Source organism: Pongo abelii, chromosome X, assembly GCF_028885655.2.
Source record: "Pongo abelii isolate AG06213 chromosome X, NHGRI_mPonAbe1-v2.0_pri, whole genome shotgun sequence".
In the NCBI taxonomy this organism is placed as follows: Eukaryota; Metazoa; Chordata; class Mammalia; order Primates; family Hominidae; genus Pongo; species Pongo abelii.
The window spans coordinates 116,574,334-116,591,017 of NC_072008.2; the positions used below are offsets into that span (position 1 = coordinate 116,574,334).

Here is a 16,684-nt window from a genome sequence, read left to right on the forward strand (position 1 = left end):
AGATGTACCGTATTCTTTTAACAACTGCACAGTGTCCCATTAATTGGATGTACACACCAAGTCCCTAGTAGACATTTAGGTTGTCTCCATCTGTTTTGTTTTTATGAAAACAACAATGCAGTGAATGTCCTTGCATACTTTTTTTGTACAAGGATGTGATGAACACCTATTTATGTGCAATGGTCACCACTGTGCATTTTGTATGATAGATTCTTTGAATTGGAACATCTCCTTTTCAGATTTTAAGAAATTTGTAGTGTAAATCTTCTTAGATATATATTTTTAGAGAGGAATTCTATTTTATAAATTACTTCAAAATACAAAAGAACAAAAGATGCTATTACTTACATAGACAGATGCCTACTTGTGAGGCTTATTCTGAGATTAGTGCAGGAACAGAAGGGAGACATTACCAGGCTGAAGAGAGGAGAATCCAGACTGCTACCTTTCCTCTTTTCCAACTGTATGACTGAGAGCCTAAGGCTTGGGAGAGAGTTTATGTGGACATGTCTGAAGTACCTACCAAATCCCACCAAAAAGATGGTTGTATCTTACAACCCTACAGAAGGTCCTCACTGTTGAGGATAGGAGTGACCTAGCTTCCTTAGAGAACACATGAAGACTTGGCAAGTCATCCTGAAAGAGTACCAACTTCTGACCTAGACAAAGGGCTGGGGCTATGGTTTCTTTGTGCACATTTCCTGCCTCCAGTTACCAATTTTACAGTGTACTTAAATGGTTTCCAGTTGGTGATGACATTCAAAACTTTGAGAAAAGGGAAGAAAAATGGTGTTAGAAATCGGGCCTTTTTTTTTGGATTTGCTAGAATAGTAGCCACGGGGAGAGGAACGCTTGGCCTGATGCTGTGGAGTGTTGAATTATTTGAGCTATTCACACTTACTGCTTCTCTGTTGGCAGGTTGCCGGAAGATATCACCATCAGAATGTTCCCATGACAATTCTCCGTCCCCTGTTTATTAAAAAGAAATAAGGAGAAAATCATACATTCATAGAAGGGAAAGTTATCACCCTTGTGATCCAGCAACATTTTTGGTACTATGATCCCAAAGTTCTTGAAGTGTTTTTGCTTTTGTGGCTGTCCTTCAAAAAGCGGCTGTGAAAGATTTCTCTGGGTGTGCCTCATTTTTCAAAGCAACTCTGAAGAAAGTTGCCACTTTCTAAATAGATGTCCTAGCAACATTATGCAGAATTTGGAAAATAAAAGGAAAATAATCACTTTCCACCTAATTTAGACATCACTGTCACTTTTGCTCATTTTACTTCGTGACAGTTAAGTGTTTTGCAGGTCATATTTAACTTCTGTTTAAACTACCATTAAACAATGAGTTTTGAGGATTTGATCTGTCATAATTTCTTATGACACACCTTTCTCTAGGTCTACATGACCCACTCTTTGGACAGAGAACTCCTTATCATTATCTTCTAAAGTAACTGCTTGTAGGAAGAATATTCTACTTTCAGCCTCTAGAGCAACAAACACACAAGAGCTGTGGATATACCTCAACTGATTGAAAAACAAAAGGATAATTTCCAAGAATATTGCCCTTGTGTTACCTCTGACCAAGCAAGCGAAGGGGAAGAGCCTTGTCTTAGAGATGTTTGCATCACTTGAAATGAGTACTATTTAAATTATATATATGGCTGAAGATAAACCTAATATTCAACATATATTTTATAAGATAACCAGAAACACAAAAAAGTATAAGTACTAAGAATTTTCTATTCTGATTACTCTCTCAAGCCTTCATAAGAGTAACAGGCAGGGTGCAGTGGGTCATGCCTTTAATCCCAGCACTCTGGGAGGCCGAAGTAGGCAGATCACTTGAGCTCAGGAGTTTCAGACCAGCCTGGGCAACACAGGGAGACCCTGTCTCTACAGAAAATACAAAAACTAGCCGGGCATGGTGGTGTGCACCTGTAGTCCCAGCTACTTGGGAGGCTGAGGTAGAAGAACTGCTTGAGCTTGGCAGGTGGAGGTTGCAGTGAGCCGAGATGATGCTACTGCATTCCAGCAACAGAGCCAGACCCTGTCACACACACACAAAAAAAGAGTAACATGTTACCGGTTCAAGCATGTAGTAGTCGTGTTAGGGGAAATTAGGTAGTATCATAGGCTTTCATGGCTTGAAAACGACCTAAAAATTAGTTTGATAGCAATATTAGAATAAGGCAGTGACTTATAACAGAGTATGGCTGTAAATCTTCATAATTCAAATATTATCTGATGAAAAATAATGAATTTTGAGGATTTAACTAGTTGCTAGGTTAATCTTCATAAAACAGTAAAACACCAATTTGATTGTATAATCGTGTCATTCCCTGATCAAAACCCTCAGTGGGTTCCCAACCAAGACTCTCTACAAACACCCCCTACCTCATCTTTATTGAACATCTACCTCCTACCCAATGATCTCAGCTACTCTACAATGGGAACCCTTTGAGCTACTTGCTCTTCACTGAACACTGGACTCCCATTGTTGCTTCCGTGCTTTAGCTCATGTTATTCTTCTTCTGAAATTACCTTCCATCTCCCACGCCCCATAGCTCCCCCATGCCTGTGAAAACCATTTAAGTTTTCTCTCCTCTACAAAGTCTTCTTCAAACACTCTTACATATTTCTGATTGCCTAAAAGACTAAACATCCTGAAGTTTTAGAAGTATAGAGGACGTCAAGCATAACTTTGTCCAACTGCTCCATTTAACAGATGGAGAAACCATGGCTGAGAGGGGAAGTCTAATAACGAGTTTGTGAGAATTAACACCAAAACCCCAGGTTACCTGGCTCCCAAATAGGTATGTCCATTCCATAAGAAAAGGGTTCATTACCTGTGTTACTATATCACCATCATCTATAACAGTGCCTGATACATAGTAGTCGCTCAGTAAATACTTGTTAAATGATGGAACTGGGAGGCCTTCTCTGACCACCCTATCTACAATTCCAACCCCCATCTGATATTTATGCCTGCTCTTTGCTTTTTCTCCTTAGCAGTTATTACTATCTTATATTTCTTATAATTTATTTATTTTGTTTATTGTCTGCTTTCCCATATTAGAATCCCCCCATGACAGCAGGGATTTTTGTCTATTGTGTTTACTGATGTAACTCCAGCATCTGGGGCAGTGCTGGGCACATAGCACTTATTCAATATTTGTCGAATCAATAAATACTAAAACACTGTACAATATTTATTACTGTTAAATGTTTTCTGGGCCTTCCTTGTCTCCCTAGAGAGTCTGTAAATTCCTTGGAATGAGAGATTATGTCTTAGACTACCTCTGTATCTCCTAGACCACTGCTTCTCAAAATGTGCTTCCTGGACTAGCAGTATCAGCATCACCTGGAAACTTGTTAGAAATGCCAAATTTCAGATCCCAACCCATACCTACTAAGTCAGAAACTCAGGATGGGGGCTGGTGATCCCGGGTTTTGACAAGCCTTCCAGGGGATTCTGATGGATGCAGGAGTTTGTGAATAACCAGGCTGGAGCACTTAGCATATTGCTGGGTACACATCAGGTGCTCAATATATGTATTGAATTGAACTGCAGTAAAACATACAGAATTAAGTGCTTGGTCAATAGTATATATACTCTTCTCTGCCTGTTTTATTCTATGTCTGAGTAAAGATTGTAGACTGCAAGCCGAACTCTGTGGAAACCCTGACTGACTACTGTAAAACAAAGATGATTTCAACTATGTTTATAACTAGAAAATTATGCTCAAGAGTCAGTTAACATGCTTTGAACACTTCTTGGGTGAAGAGCCTGATACTACAGCAGAAAGAGGAGAAAATCAGGCTGGGCTCTTGCCCTCAGGATATTTACACCCAGGTTGGAGGTGATGGGAAATCAATATAGGAAACAGCCTAAAACACACACACAAAAAGCAAATACAAATGAAATACCCATGCTTAGGAGACACGGAATGGGAGGAGTGAGCAGTCAGATGTAATCGTAGAAAGCTTCCTGAAAGAACCATTAAGTCACATTGTTAGAAGTAGATACTGCACAGCATAAACAGACAGTGATATGGGCAGAGAGTACCTCAACCAAAGGGAGTGACATTGGCAAAGGACCAGAGCTTTGTAAACAGCAAGTCACATACTGGAGACAGCAGGCAAGGTGTGGCTTGAGTAGAAACTTCAGATATGAAAACAAGAGAAATTACGCTGGTAATTGAACATGTAGAGAGAAAGGGAGGAGAGGGAGAGCGACGGAGGGAGGGAGAATGACAGTGGGGTGGGTTGTTGAGGTAAACAGTGGTAGTAAATAATGTGCTACTATTTGATAGCACAATAGGGTGACTATAGTCCATAATAACTTACTTGTACATTTTAAAATAACTTAAAGAGTGTAATTGGATCATTTGTAACTCAAAAGATAAATGCTTGAGGGGATGGATACCCTATTCTCCATGATGTGTTTATTTCACATTGCACGCCTGTATCAAAACACATCATGTACTTCATAAATATATATGCCTATTATGTACCCACAAAATTTTAAGAAAATAAATTGTAAAAAGTAAACAGTAAAAATTCGAAAAAATATAAAATTTTGTAAAAGGCTGAAGAATTCACATTTGATTATGTTGCCATTTTTTTTGTAGGGGTTCCTATGATAAAAATGATATTTGTGGAAGCCTATTCTGGCAATGGAGTGTAGACTAGTTGGGAAGTAATTCGAATCCAGGAGGCCATACAGGAAGCTGCTATAGTAATATGTAATAGGCCATGAGCATCTGTGCAATAACACACAAGAAGGATTGAATGAGACTCCTACAGATGAAAAGAAACTGATAAGACCCTGAAGGAAGATTTGATGATGGGGAAGGAAGGCAAAGGGGAAATCAGTATCTGACAACTCTTGGGTTGCAAATCTGGAGAGCTGGGGACAGTGATTGAGCGGGGATGAGCTTAGATTTACTTGTCCCCTTTGTTTCAGTGGGCAGTAGTGGGTCTGGGCCAAATAAAATATGGGACTAGAGAGAAGAATAGAAACCAGTAAAGATTTACCAGCAAATGGCAAAACACAATGTAAAAGCTATATAATGTGGTTTCAAGCCTAATTTAAGTAGTCAAAAGGGAGAAAACAAGTTGCAAAAGAAAAATGATAGACTAGTTCTCTTCATCAAATGTCCTTTTAAAATGTAGATTTAATGACTGGTATTGACATAAAATGTTTACTTAGCTGGCCTTCTGAAAAGTTCAGTTTATTTAATTTATACCCTAGAGTTTTTAAAAGGATTTTAATTAAAAAGTGTCATTAAATACTTATAGTCCAGTCAGAATCTCAAAGCATTATAGAAGCTCATAGCGCCTCTTACAAATGAGCAGAGAGGTTAGATGGAAAATCAAGGAGGCAAGTCACTATCAGGCATAGGAGCGGAATACTAATACCCTGTAACACAAATCAGATGAGTGTGTCGTGATGTGTATTTGATGAGCATTTGCAGACAAGAATGCATACCTAAATTTCAGCACTTCATTAAAAAGTAATGGAGCCTATATATATATAATATATATATATATACACATACACATACACACACACACACACATATATATACACATATATATATACCATCTGATCTTTGACAAACCTGACAAAAACAAGTAATGGGGGAAAAGATTCCCTATTTTATATATATGTATTTTTTTATATATATATATATCATACTAAACCTGTATGATATATATATATCATCTATATCATACTAAACCTGTATGATATATATATATCATCTATATCATACTAAACCTGTTTGATATATATATATCATCTATATCATACTAAACCTGTATGATATATATATATCATCTATATCATACTAAACCTGTATGATATATATATATCATCTATATCATACTAAACCTGTATGATATATATATATCATCTATATCATACTAAACCTGTATGATATATATATATCATCTATATCATACTAAACCTGTATGATATATATATATCATCTATATCATACTAAACCTGTATGATATATATATATCATCTATATCATACAGGTTTTAGCATTCCTAGTCTAAAATGCTCCAGAATTTTTTGAGTGCTGACGATGCTCAAAGGAAACTCTCACTGGAGCATTTTTGGATTTGGGGTTTTTGGATTAGAGATGCTCAACTGGTAAGTACAATGCAAATATTCCAAAATCCAAAAACATCGGAAATCTGAAATACTTCCAGTCCCAAGCATTTTGGACAAGGGATATTTAACCTGTATATAAATACACACATATATGTATACATACACTATATTTATATATAAGATATACTGTGTACATTATAAATTATGTACTTGTTCTCCCTTTCTCCCACTACTAGAAAGCCAACCCATTACAGCTTCATAGGGTACCACTCAGAGAGAGCATGACTGAGGTTTGAATAAACAATACATGTGGCTTTTAAGGTTAAATGAATATTGTCTGACATACATTACACTACACTTGTTTTTCATTTCAGTTCAACTTGATGACTCCGAGTTTTCAAAGTCATCAAAATTGCAATCTCTAAACTTCAATGTTCTATTAAGTCTATTAAGTAGCTGCTAAAGGTTTTAACATTTGAGTTATTCTATTTAATTTAACCCATAATTAAACTAGACATATCTTCTTAGATGTTGACATTTTATAAGGCTATATGTGGTTCTCTAGACCTGGGTATGATCTGTCTGGATAGCTGAAAATAGGTATGTCCATTTGCAATCTTAGATATTATATCTTGAAAAAAAGTAGGCACCAATACCCTAAAAAACCTGTTTCTTTGCTCTTTTTGTCTGATCACTGGAAAAATTATCTTGAATGAGATGGAGGCTTTTTCATTCAGCCAAGGCTTTTTGTAAAAAACAAAACAAAGCAAAAAACAGTGATTCTAATGGATACAGATGGATTCTAATTAATTTTGAGAAGCAACAAGATATAATTTTAACCAATTTTTTGAACTGAAATGAAAAACAAGTGTAGTGTAATGTATGTCACACAATATTCATTTAACCTTAAAAGCCACATGTATTGTTTATTCAAACCTCAGTCATACTCTCTCTGAGTGGTATCCTATGAAGCTGTAATGGGTTGGCTTTCTAGTAGTGGGAGAAAGGGAGAACAAGTATTTGAAAAATGGCCAAAAGCTAGGCTGAAATTCAGACTGTTTATAACTCCTGTGGCTTCCATTAATCTCTGGTGGCTTGAGCAGGTCAGAGAAGTAAACCCTGTCCTCTCAAAAGGACTAAGTGTAGAATGAGATTCCGAGATACCCATGAAGATAAGCCTCAGAGAGCAAAACTACGCCAGCATGTGGCCACTTTTGAACCATACATCATAAATAGGGTAGCCATAGAGCAGACTTATCTCAGACAACCCAGTTTTATTGCCTGTTTTTCTGGCAGGCATAATTATTAAGATTGCAGCTCTTGCTTTCAAAATGTGCCTCGGTTGAGATAGTAAGTTACGTAGTCACTCTAATCATAAGGCAAAGGGACATGAGACAAATCCCTGAGACAGGGGAAATGTTCTCTGTATTTTTTGAGGGAGAAGTTGAAATCAGCAGAATCAGGGCAAAGTGGAAGAGAGCAGGGAGGAATAAACCCATTGTGAAGTCTCTCCTTACCATGAGCTGGGTTCCATGGGGGAGCACTTTAATGCCAGTGCTCCATACTGAAGCTAGAGATGAAGAAGTGAGTAGAAGCAGATGACCTTAGGGAGCCTCTGCCAAACATCTAATTCTGTAAATTCTGCTGGGAGGGAGTAAGTGTGCTGAAATTTGAAAGAAGCTTTAAAAGGAAACTAGTATAAGGATTCTCCATTGATAGGCATTTGAGCTTCCAATGATGATATACAGCAATACAAGAAATCTGCAAGTTTTGTAAAGCACAGAATTAGAAAAAACTACTTTAAATTTCAAATGGAACCAAAAAAGAGCCCATATAGCCAGGACAATACTAAGCAAAAGGAACAAAGCTGGAGGCATCACACTATCTGACTTCAAACTACACTACAAGGCTACAGTAACCAAAACAGCATGGTACTGGTACCAAAACAGATATATAGACCAATGGAACAGAGCCCTCAGAAATAATGCCACTTATCTACAACCATCTGATCTTTGACAAACCTGACAAAAACAAGCAATGGAGGAAAAGATTCCCTATTTAATAAATGGTGTTGGGAAAACTGGCTAGCCATATGCAGAAAAATGAAACTGAACCCCTTCCTTACACCTCATACAAAAATTAACTCAAGATGGATTAAAGACTTAAATGTAAGACCCAAAACCATAAAAATCCTAGAAGAAAACCTAGGCAATACCATTCAGGACATAGGCATGGGCAAGGACTTCATGACTAAAGCACCAAAAGCAATGGCAACAAAAGCCAAAATAGACAAATGGGATCTAATTAAACTAAGGAGCTTCTTCACAGCAAAAGAAACTATCATCAGAGTGCACAGGCAACCTACAGAATGGGAGAAAATTTTTGCAATCTATCCATCTGACAAAGAGCTAATATCCAGAACCTACAAAGAACTTAAACAAATTTACAAGAAAAAAAATCAACCCCATCAAAAAGTGAGCAAAGGATATGAACAGACACTTCTCAAAAGAAGACATTTATATGGCCCACAAACATGAAAAAAAGCTCATCATCACTGGTCATTAGAGAAGCGCAAATCAAAACCACAATGAGATACCATCTCGTGCCAGTTAGAATGGCGATCCTTAAAAAGTCAGGAAACAACAGATGCTGGAAAGGATGTGGAGAAATCGGAACACTTTTATACTGTTGGTGGGAGTGTAGATTAGTTCAACCATTGTGGAAGACAGTGTGGTGATTTCTCAAGGATCCAGAACCAGAAATACCATTTGACCTAACAATCCCATTACTGGGTATATACCCAAAGGATTATAAATCATGCTACTATAAAAACACATGCACCCATATGTTTATTGCAGCACCGTTCACAATAGCAAGACTTGGAACCAACCCAAATGCCCATCAGTGACAGACGGGATAAAGAAAATGTGACACATATACACCATGGAATACTATACAGCCATAAAAAGAATCAGACAGTTATTTTCTTAAAAAATACTTTATTGTCAAATGAAGTACTTTATTGTTTGGGCTGTCCATATAAGATCTTAGCATTTTTAACAAAATAGCTCCTTGAGAAATACCAAAACACACACAATGGGGGGACTTCCTGCCAACAGTAGCAAGCCAAATCTGAAGAAGGATACAAAATTATTTGTCCAGAAAAATCATAAATACTTACTTTTTAAAAAGTGCATTGTGAGAACGCATGTGTTTTCAGGAGGAAATCAGAAGAGAGTGAATACAGAAACTATGAGCTGGATGGTGCCCACCATCCACATTCTGCTCTTTCAATGGAGATGTGGCTAAACAGATCCAAGTTTATGGTGAGAGAATCTTTGCTTCTCAGAGCAGTCCCAATGCATCTGCTGGATTGTTACCATATCTGGCCCCTGGAAAGATGGTCATCACACAGTCTGTTCCTCCTGGTAGCCTCAGAAATAAGAGTTCCCAAATTTGCTTTGCTTCCCCAAGTTGAGAGGCAGTATAATATAATGGCTAAGAGAACAGATTGGAGCCAAACAGTTTGTATTCAAATTCTGGCTCTGCTCCTTCCTCCTTATGTGACTTTGGGCAAATGAATTAACCTCTCTGTGCCTCAGTTTCCTTATTGCTAAAATGGAGACAATAATGCCTACCTTATAGGGTTGTGAAGATTAAATGAATTAGTATATGCAAAGCATTTAGAATTGTGCTTGGCGCACCGTGTCAGCTAAATGTTAGCTGTTATTCCTAATCCCCTTTCTTCCCATTCTTTGCCTCCACTTCTTTTTCCTCCTTCTCCTCAAGGGTAGCTTACACATGGGGGAATACCCGGCTTAAGGGACTCCCACAAGTGTGCTGTGTATTTAACAAAGAAAAGGGCTTGGATCAAACAAACAAACAAACAAGCAGACAAAGCCTAGCAAAGATAACTGTATGCCTGTATGTTGAAAAGGAATCATTTCATCTCTAAATCATTGGAAGACGTGGTCCTGGAGATATTTTAAAAAATGGCTAGAGAGATTTCTTCGGCTCATACCTTCTAAACTGGCTTAGAATTTCTCATAATTATGCTAGTCCTCTGTTTCCAATTTTTTTAAAAAGAGTTTGTATCTTAATTAAAACCTCTTTTCTCTCTTGGCAAAAATGAGGCTTGACAGGACAGATATCTGCTTCATTGGTAGGAGTACAATTTACAAAGTTATAAAGTGAAGTGTTAAAAATCCAAGTACCCACTGAGCACGGTGGCTTATGCCTGTAATCTCAGCACTTTGGGAGGCTGAGGTGGGTAGATCACCTGAGGTAAGGAGTTCGAGACCAGCCTAGACAACATTGGGAAACCCCGTCTCTACTAAAAATACAAAAATTAGCCAGATGTGGTGAGCGCCTGTAGTCTCAGCTACTTGGGAGGCTGAGGCGGGAGGATCGCTTGAACCCAGGAGGCAGAGGTTGCAGTGAACTGAGATCATGCCACTGCCCTCCAGCCTGGGCAACAGAGACTCTGTCTTAAAAAAAAAAAATCCAAGTACCCAAATAAAGTAGAGTCCTGTGCTACCACATCCATGAACTGAAAATAAAAAGCAGGACAGAGAGGGGAAACTCAATGACCTACCCATGTTGACTGTCTGGTCAACCTGAAAATGAAAATCAGTCAGTTGTATACACTGCTCTTCCTTCTCATGTATCTTTTACCTCTGTTTGCACTGTCAGTCCACAAATCAGGTTGATTTCTATAAATTGTTGGAGTCTAAGCTCATAAAGAGTATTCTAATGTGAGTAGTGGGCACATCCAATGGTGTTTCTGGGCAGCTATGGAATTCCTTGAAGGAGTTAGAAAGAATAAGGTTGAAGAAAGAGTGGCTTTAACCACCCATGAAGAAATAATTGCTCTGAAATGCTTCACTGGGAATTCCTTATTTTTATTATAGAAACAGATTCATATACACACAAAAAAGTCCTCCAATCCCAGAAACAGAATGGGGTATTATTGACCCTGACAGGACATCCCAGATGGCCGATTAGGAATCAGTGCCATTAACTTGTTAAACTCAATGTGAAAGTCAACGCTGTCCCATCCACTGTCTGAATGACTTTCTATTCAAGAAGAAATATTCTAGACGTAAGAAACATGCCAAGAAGGAACATGATGACCTCAGAGGGACGGGGTCCTGGGACAGTCAGCAAGTACGTGGGGATGAATTTTGAGCACAAGAGATGGAGAGAAAGCAAAAACAATTTGGAACGTTTCCATGGAAGGAGATCCAGTTGGGATTTAGAAGATGAGGAGAGGTAGGTGAGGATGGCAAATCTCTAAAATGGTCCCATACGCATGAACATAAATGATTCACTTTTGAAAAGGTATTATTAATGACAGCGAGACTCTTCTATAGCTATGAAAAGATCAGAGTATCTCAATATACAGTCGTCCCTCAGTATCCATGGGGAATTGGTTCCACGACCCCCCACAGATACCAAAATCCACAGATGCTCAAGTCCCTGATAAAAAATGGCATAGTGTTTGCATATAACTTACACACATACTCCCATATACTTTAAATAATCTCTAGATTACTTATAAAACTTAATACAATGTAAATGCTGTGAAAATAGTCATTTTACTATATTGGTTTCTAAAATTTGTAATTTTTAAATTGTCGTACTGTTACTTTTAACATATTTTTAAAAATTATTTTCTATCTGCAGTTGGTTGAATCCATGGATGTGCAACCAGTGAATATAGAGGGCGGACTGTATTTTGAAGTTTAGGTGAGAACATATAAACTCAAAAATTACTGAGTTAATTTTAATTTTTTTTATTTTATTGTGGTAAGGACACTTAATGAGATTTACCCTTTTAATAAACTTAAGTATACAATACTATATGGTTAACTCTACGCACAATGTCGTACTGCAGATCTCTAGAACTTTTCACCTTGGAGGGGGAAGTGGGGAGTTGCTAATCAACAGGCATAAGGTTTCAGTTATACAAGATGAATTTTCATTTTTTAAAGTAGTGTTTCTCATTAACAATGTTTCTTTCCTATCATCATGACCAGGAGATGGTGGTGTTTCTGCAGAAAATGTGGGCCAAAACAAAAACAACTTGTGACTAATTTGTGAGAATCTATATTTGGATTTGCTGTTATTTTCTTCAGTTTTCTTTGATTTTGAAAACTTTGAAAAACTGGTCAATTTTTATGATGTTTAAAATCAATGAAGTATCTCACATACCACTTCCCTGAAGATCCCGGATTCTAGCTGAGATGGGATCTGAGGTGCAATTTTGCTGCTCTTTCGGAAAGAGAAATCAAGTGTCTTAGGTAAAATGGCACTTATCTTGAACACTGACTAATTACTTTTAAACAGTTGCTTCCAGTTTCATTTACCTTGAAGGAGTTAGCAGAAATATCACAATTTCATAAAAAGCGACTTCCGTTTTCTCCCTGGGCTCATTTGAGATATGTTGAATTAACGGGCTTGGGTTGAGCAAATTGTGAGTTCCACCATTTCTCCTGCCTCCCTACTGCATCTGTACTTGGAATGCTGTCAAGAGCTTTTTGTGACTGTGGCTCTCTTTGTATTAAATAAACCAGTCAGCATGATATATGATTAATATTATGCCAGGGGAAACAGGAAGACACAAAGCAATAACAGTGCAAGAATGTATTTTTGAATGCTTAACTCTATGAACCAGATTAAGCCCTGAAGGTGGTCAAAGAAGATCAGTGAGAACTAGAGTGATTAGGCAAAACTATTAGAAGAGGTGCAACTTCAACTGGACCCTTGAAAGATGAGTAGGATGCGAACAGGTAGAAGAGGAGCGGGGGCTATTCCAAGCTTGTGAAAAGTAACAGTTTTAAGTGAAGCACGTAACAGGAGGGAAGGTAGGAAGAAACATAGCATGTAACAGAACAAAGAGATCAGCCAGCTAGCCTAAAGGAGATGTGTGTGTTGGTGTCAGAGAAATGAGGCTGGAAAGTAGGTTAAGGAAGGATCAGACTGTTAAAAACAAGCTGAAAAATTTAGATTGGATAATATGGTAAGAAACGGTAGCATGATCAAGTAGTTTCTCAAGAAGAAAATTTCTAGGCTGGGCTCATGTCTGTAATCCCAGCACTTTGGGAGGCTGAGACAGGAGAATCATTTGTGACCAGGAGTTTGAGACCAGCCTGGGCAACACAGCGAGACCACGTCTCTAAAAAAAAAAAAATTAGTTGGGCATGGTGGTGCACGCCTGTAGTCCCAGCTACTCAGGAGGCTGAGACAGAAGGATAGCTTGTAGTTTGAGGCTGCAGTGAGCTATAATTGTGCCAGTGCACTACAGCCTGGGTGACAGAGTGAGACCCTGTCTCTGAAAAACAGGAAACAGCCAAAAGAAAGAAGAGTAAAAGAAAATTCCTAGATTAGGGTATTATGTAGCATGTATAATGTAGAAAGAACATTATAGACCCCTACAGCCTTGGGGAGGGACTGGATTCATGGTGGGATCAGAAGTTGGGGATCCCAGGAGTGTATGACTGCCACCAGTTATCTCCCTAATTTTTGAGCCAATCTTTCCTCACCCTGGAGTGCAGAGAGCAAGGAGGGATGTGGTGCGAGTTGAGGCTGGAGAGACAGTCTTAGAAGTCTTCCTTCACCTCCCTGACTAGGTCGACCCCTCTCAATTATTGGCTTTTATAACACCTTTCCTTTGTGGCATGTGGCACAGTTGCAATTTTATAATTACTTATATCATGACGTGGTGTCTATCTTCCCCACTAAAACTCCATGAAGGCAGGTTCCATGTCCATTTTTGTTCACCATTGTATCTCTAGCACTGGTGCAGTGCCAGGGTCTTAGTGATTGCTTAACAATGTTTGCTGAATGAAAGAAAGTAGATATTTACACTCAAGACACTTTAAGCCTAGAGTGAGAGATGGGTAAGTTAAGGCCTTGATGGGAAAAGATGGGCAGTGTGGTAAGATACTCTCTTAGGAGTATCTGCACACAACAATGTGCCATGCATGTCCTGTCTTCCCCTTTACTCCCTTGTACTAGGAGATATCCTTGTCATACTCCTATGAATGGGTCCCAACGGGTAGTATAGAAGTTAAGAGCTTGAAACTCTGGAGCCAGACTGACCAGGTTAAAATTCTAGCTCTGCCACTTACTACCATTTGTCCTTGGACAAATCACTCAACTTTTCTGCCTTAGCTTCCACATCTGTAGAATGGGGATATAAAGAGTTGCTACTATTTTTGCGAGGATCAAATGAGCTATTCTACACATAAGTGCTTAGAACACTGTCTGGCACATTGCACGTGCTAAATTTAGACACCATTTACTAAATGCATACTTGGCTTTCAACACAGTTAATACCTACCCCAAATACCTTTCCCTTGTCTAGAGTCCAACTACATAGCCTTCCCTGTTGCTTTGGCAAGATGAGCAGGGGACAGGAAGTGGAAATGATCAATGGTGGAGGGAAGCTGGGTGTGGGTTTGGGTTTGAAGCCTGCCTTCCCAGAATGTGGCAGTAGTATAATCTCTGAAGAGATTTTTTTTTTTAAAAAAAAAACCTTTTATTTTAGGTTTGAGGATACCTGTGAAAGTTTGTTACATAGGTAAACTCCTGTCATGAGGGTTTGTTGTACAGATTCTTTTCTGCTTCTCTCCCTCCTCCCACCCTCCATCCTCAAGAAGACCCCAGTGTCTGTTATTTCCTTCTTTGTGTTCATAAGTTCTCATCATTTAGCTCCCACTTATAAGTAAGAACATGCAGTATTTGGGAAAAAAAAAGACACATGCACGCAAATGTTCATTGCAGCACTATTCACAATTCTGAAGACACAGAATCAACCTAAATGCCCATCAATGACAGACTGGATAAAGAAAATGTGGTATATATACGCCACGGAATACTATGCAGCCATAAAAATGAATGAGATCATGTCTTTTGCAGGAAGAGAGATGGAGTTGGAGGCTATCATCCTTAGCAAACTAACACAGGATCTGAAGAGATTTTTTCTTCTGATAAAGTTTCCCTTAAGGTTCCAGTGGCTGTTTGCACTATGCTTCCAGTCCTAATGAGGTTTGCTGAAGTGCTAGCAATGACAGACATTGTGCCAACGCTCTCCTTGACTGTCCCAGCCTCAAAGACATGTCTAGCCAACGAAGGCTAGGTCTGAGATTCAATCTGCGTCTAGGATTGCTGTCTGACCCAGGAAGAAAGACACACATTAGTGTTTGGGGACAGTGCACAGAGGCTATTTCAATGCCCTTTATGTGAAGGTTTGCAAGTTCAGCAGGCAAAAGATTATTTCTTCTTCAGTATTTGGCCTGCAGTTAGGGTGGCCAGCATAGGGGAGAGGTGTCTGGGTTCCCTGCTGTATGAGTAATACGCTTATATAAGATACGTTATTGTAAAAACGTCATTTCCATGGGAAAAAATAACTAGGTGCTTCAAAAGTTAGAACTTCAAAGGAGTTTCAACCACATTACATACAGCTGAAAGATGCAAAGAAACTGGAGGCAATGAAAGAACAGCAATTTTTATAAAAGCATAGGATTTAGTCTTTATAAAGGAAGATGAAAGAAAATTATGCATTTAGGCTGGATGAGAGGTTGCAAAGAAAGAACTTAATGAATTATCAAGTATATAAAGGGACAATACATGGCCAGTAATAACTAGCTTTTATCTGTTGCTTCTGAGGACATAAAAAAGAAAAGAAATTTAAATTGTAACGATAGAACAGTACAGAAAATAGCTAGTTCCAGGATCTGTTACCACAAGAAGAACTAGAACTAAAGTTCTGTCTATGGAGATTACATTTTAAAAAGGCAAAACTATCAAAGATAGAGGAGAAGGTGCAATGCTACTTAACTCGGGGGTAATAAATATAGTAATTACTATATAAAATATAATAATTATTACTTATAAACCAATAACTCTGTATTAGGCCGTCTCCTAGCACTCTATGCCATCTCAGTTAATCTACACAACCATTTCATACGTAGTAAGCATAATCTCCATTTTTACACCTGAGAAAACCAAGGTTTTGAGTGGTTAAATAGTTTGTCCAAGATAACAGCACTAGTAGGTGGTAGCCCTGCAATGTCAAATCTATGACCTTCTGGCTTCAGAGCCTCTGTCCTTTGCATTATACCATATTGCCCCTAGGTTGCAGTGACATGTCTTTTCACTGTTGCCTTTCCTTTCTATTATCAATTGTTTTCCAGTTTAGATTTCACATATCCTTTTCCCCAAAGGGAATAATCTCAACCTAACAGCTGGATTATAGTGACCAACTGGTTATATTAGCAACCACATGTACACCTCTGCTCAGTATGGACTTTCTTTCTTTTGAGCCACACTGAAATTAAGTTGTGGCAAAGACGAGAAAGGAGGTGAGGAACAAAATATCCATCTTTCTTGACTGAAATGTAACAGCTACACTGTAGTACAGACATATACACACACACATTGTGAGAAACATGTATGGAAAGATCCAGGGCCTTACCAAAGCATAAATCAAATTAGGCTGTAACTAAATCCATATTGACTTATGAGGGTGCAAATAATAGCATATTAAAAGGGATG

The 16,684-nt window shown here is 38.3% G+C and overlaps 1 protein-coding gene across 5 annotated transcripts in view; it reads right to left on the reverse strand.

Annotated features, from left to right (window-relative positions):
* The window catches only part of CHRDL1 (chordin like 1), a 125,802-nt gene that overhangs the window by 25,531 nt on the left and 83,587 nt on the right, over positions 1 to 16,684 (reverse strand). For all 5 annotated transcript variants that reach the window (XM_054544968.2, XM_024241045.3, XM_024241047.3 and 2 more), the window contains exon 7: positions 902 to 969. In XM_054544968.2, the coding sequence (XP_054400943.1) occupies positions 902 to 969 (68 nt within the window). The remainder of the gene's footprint in view (positions 1 to 901; positions 970 to 16,684) is intronic.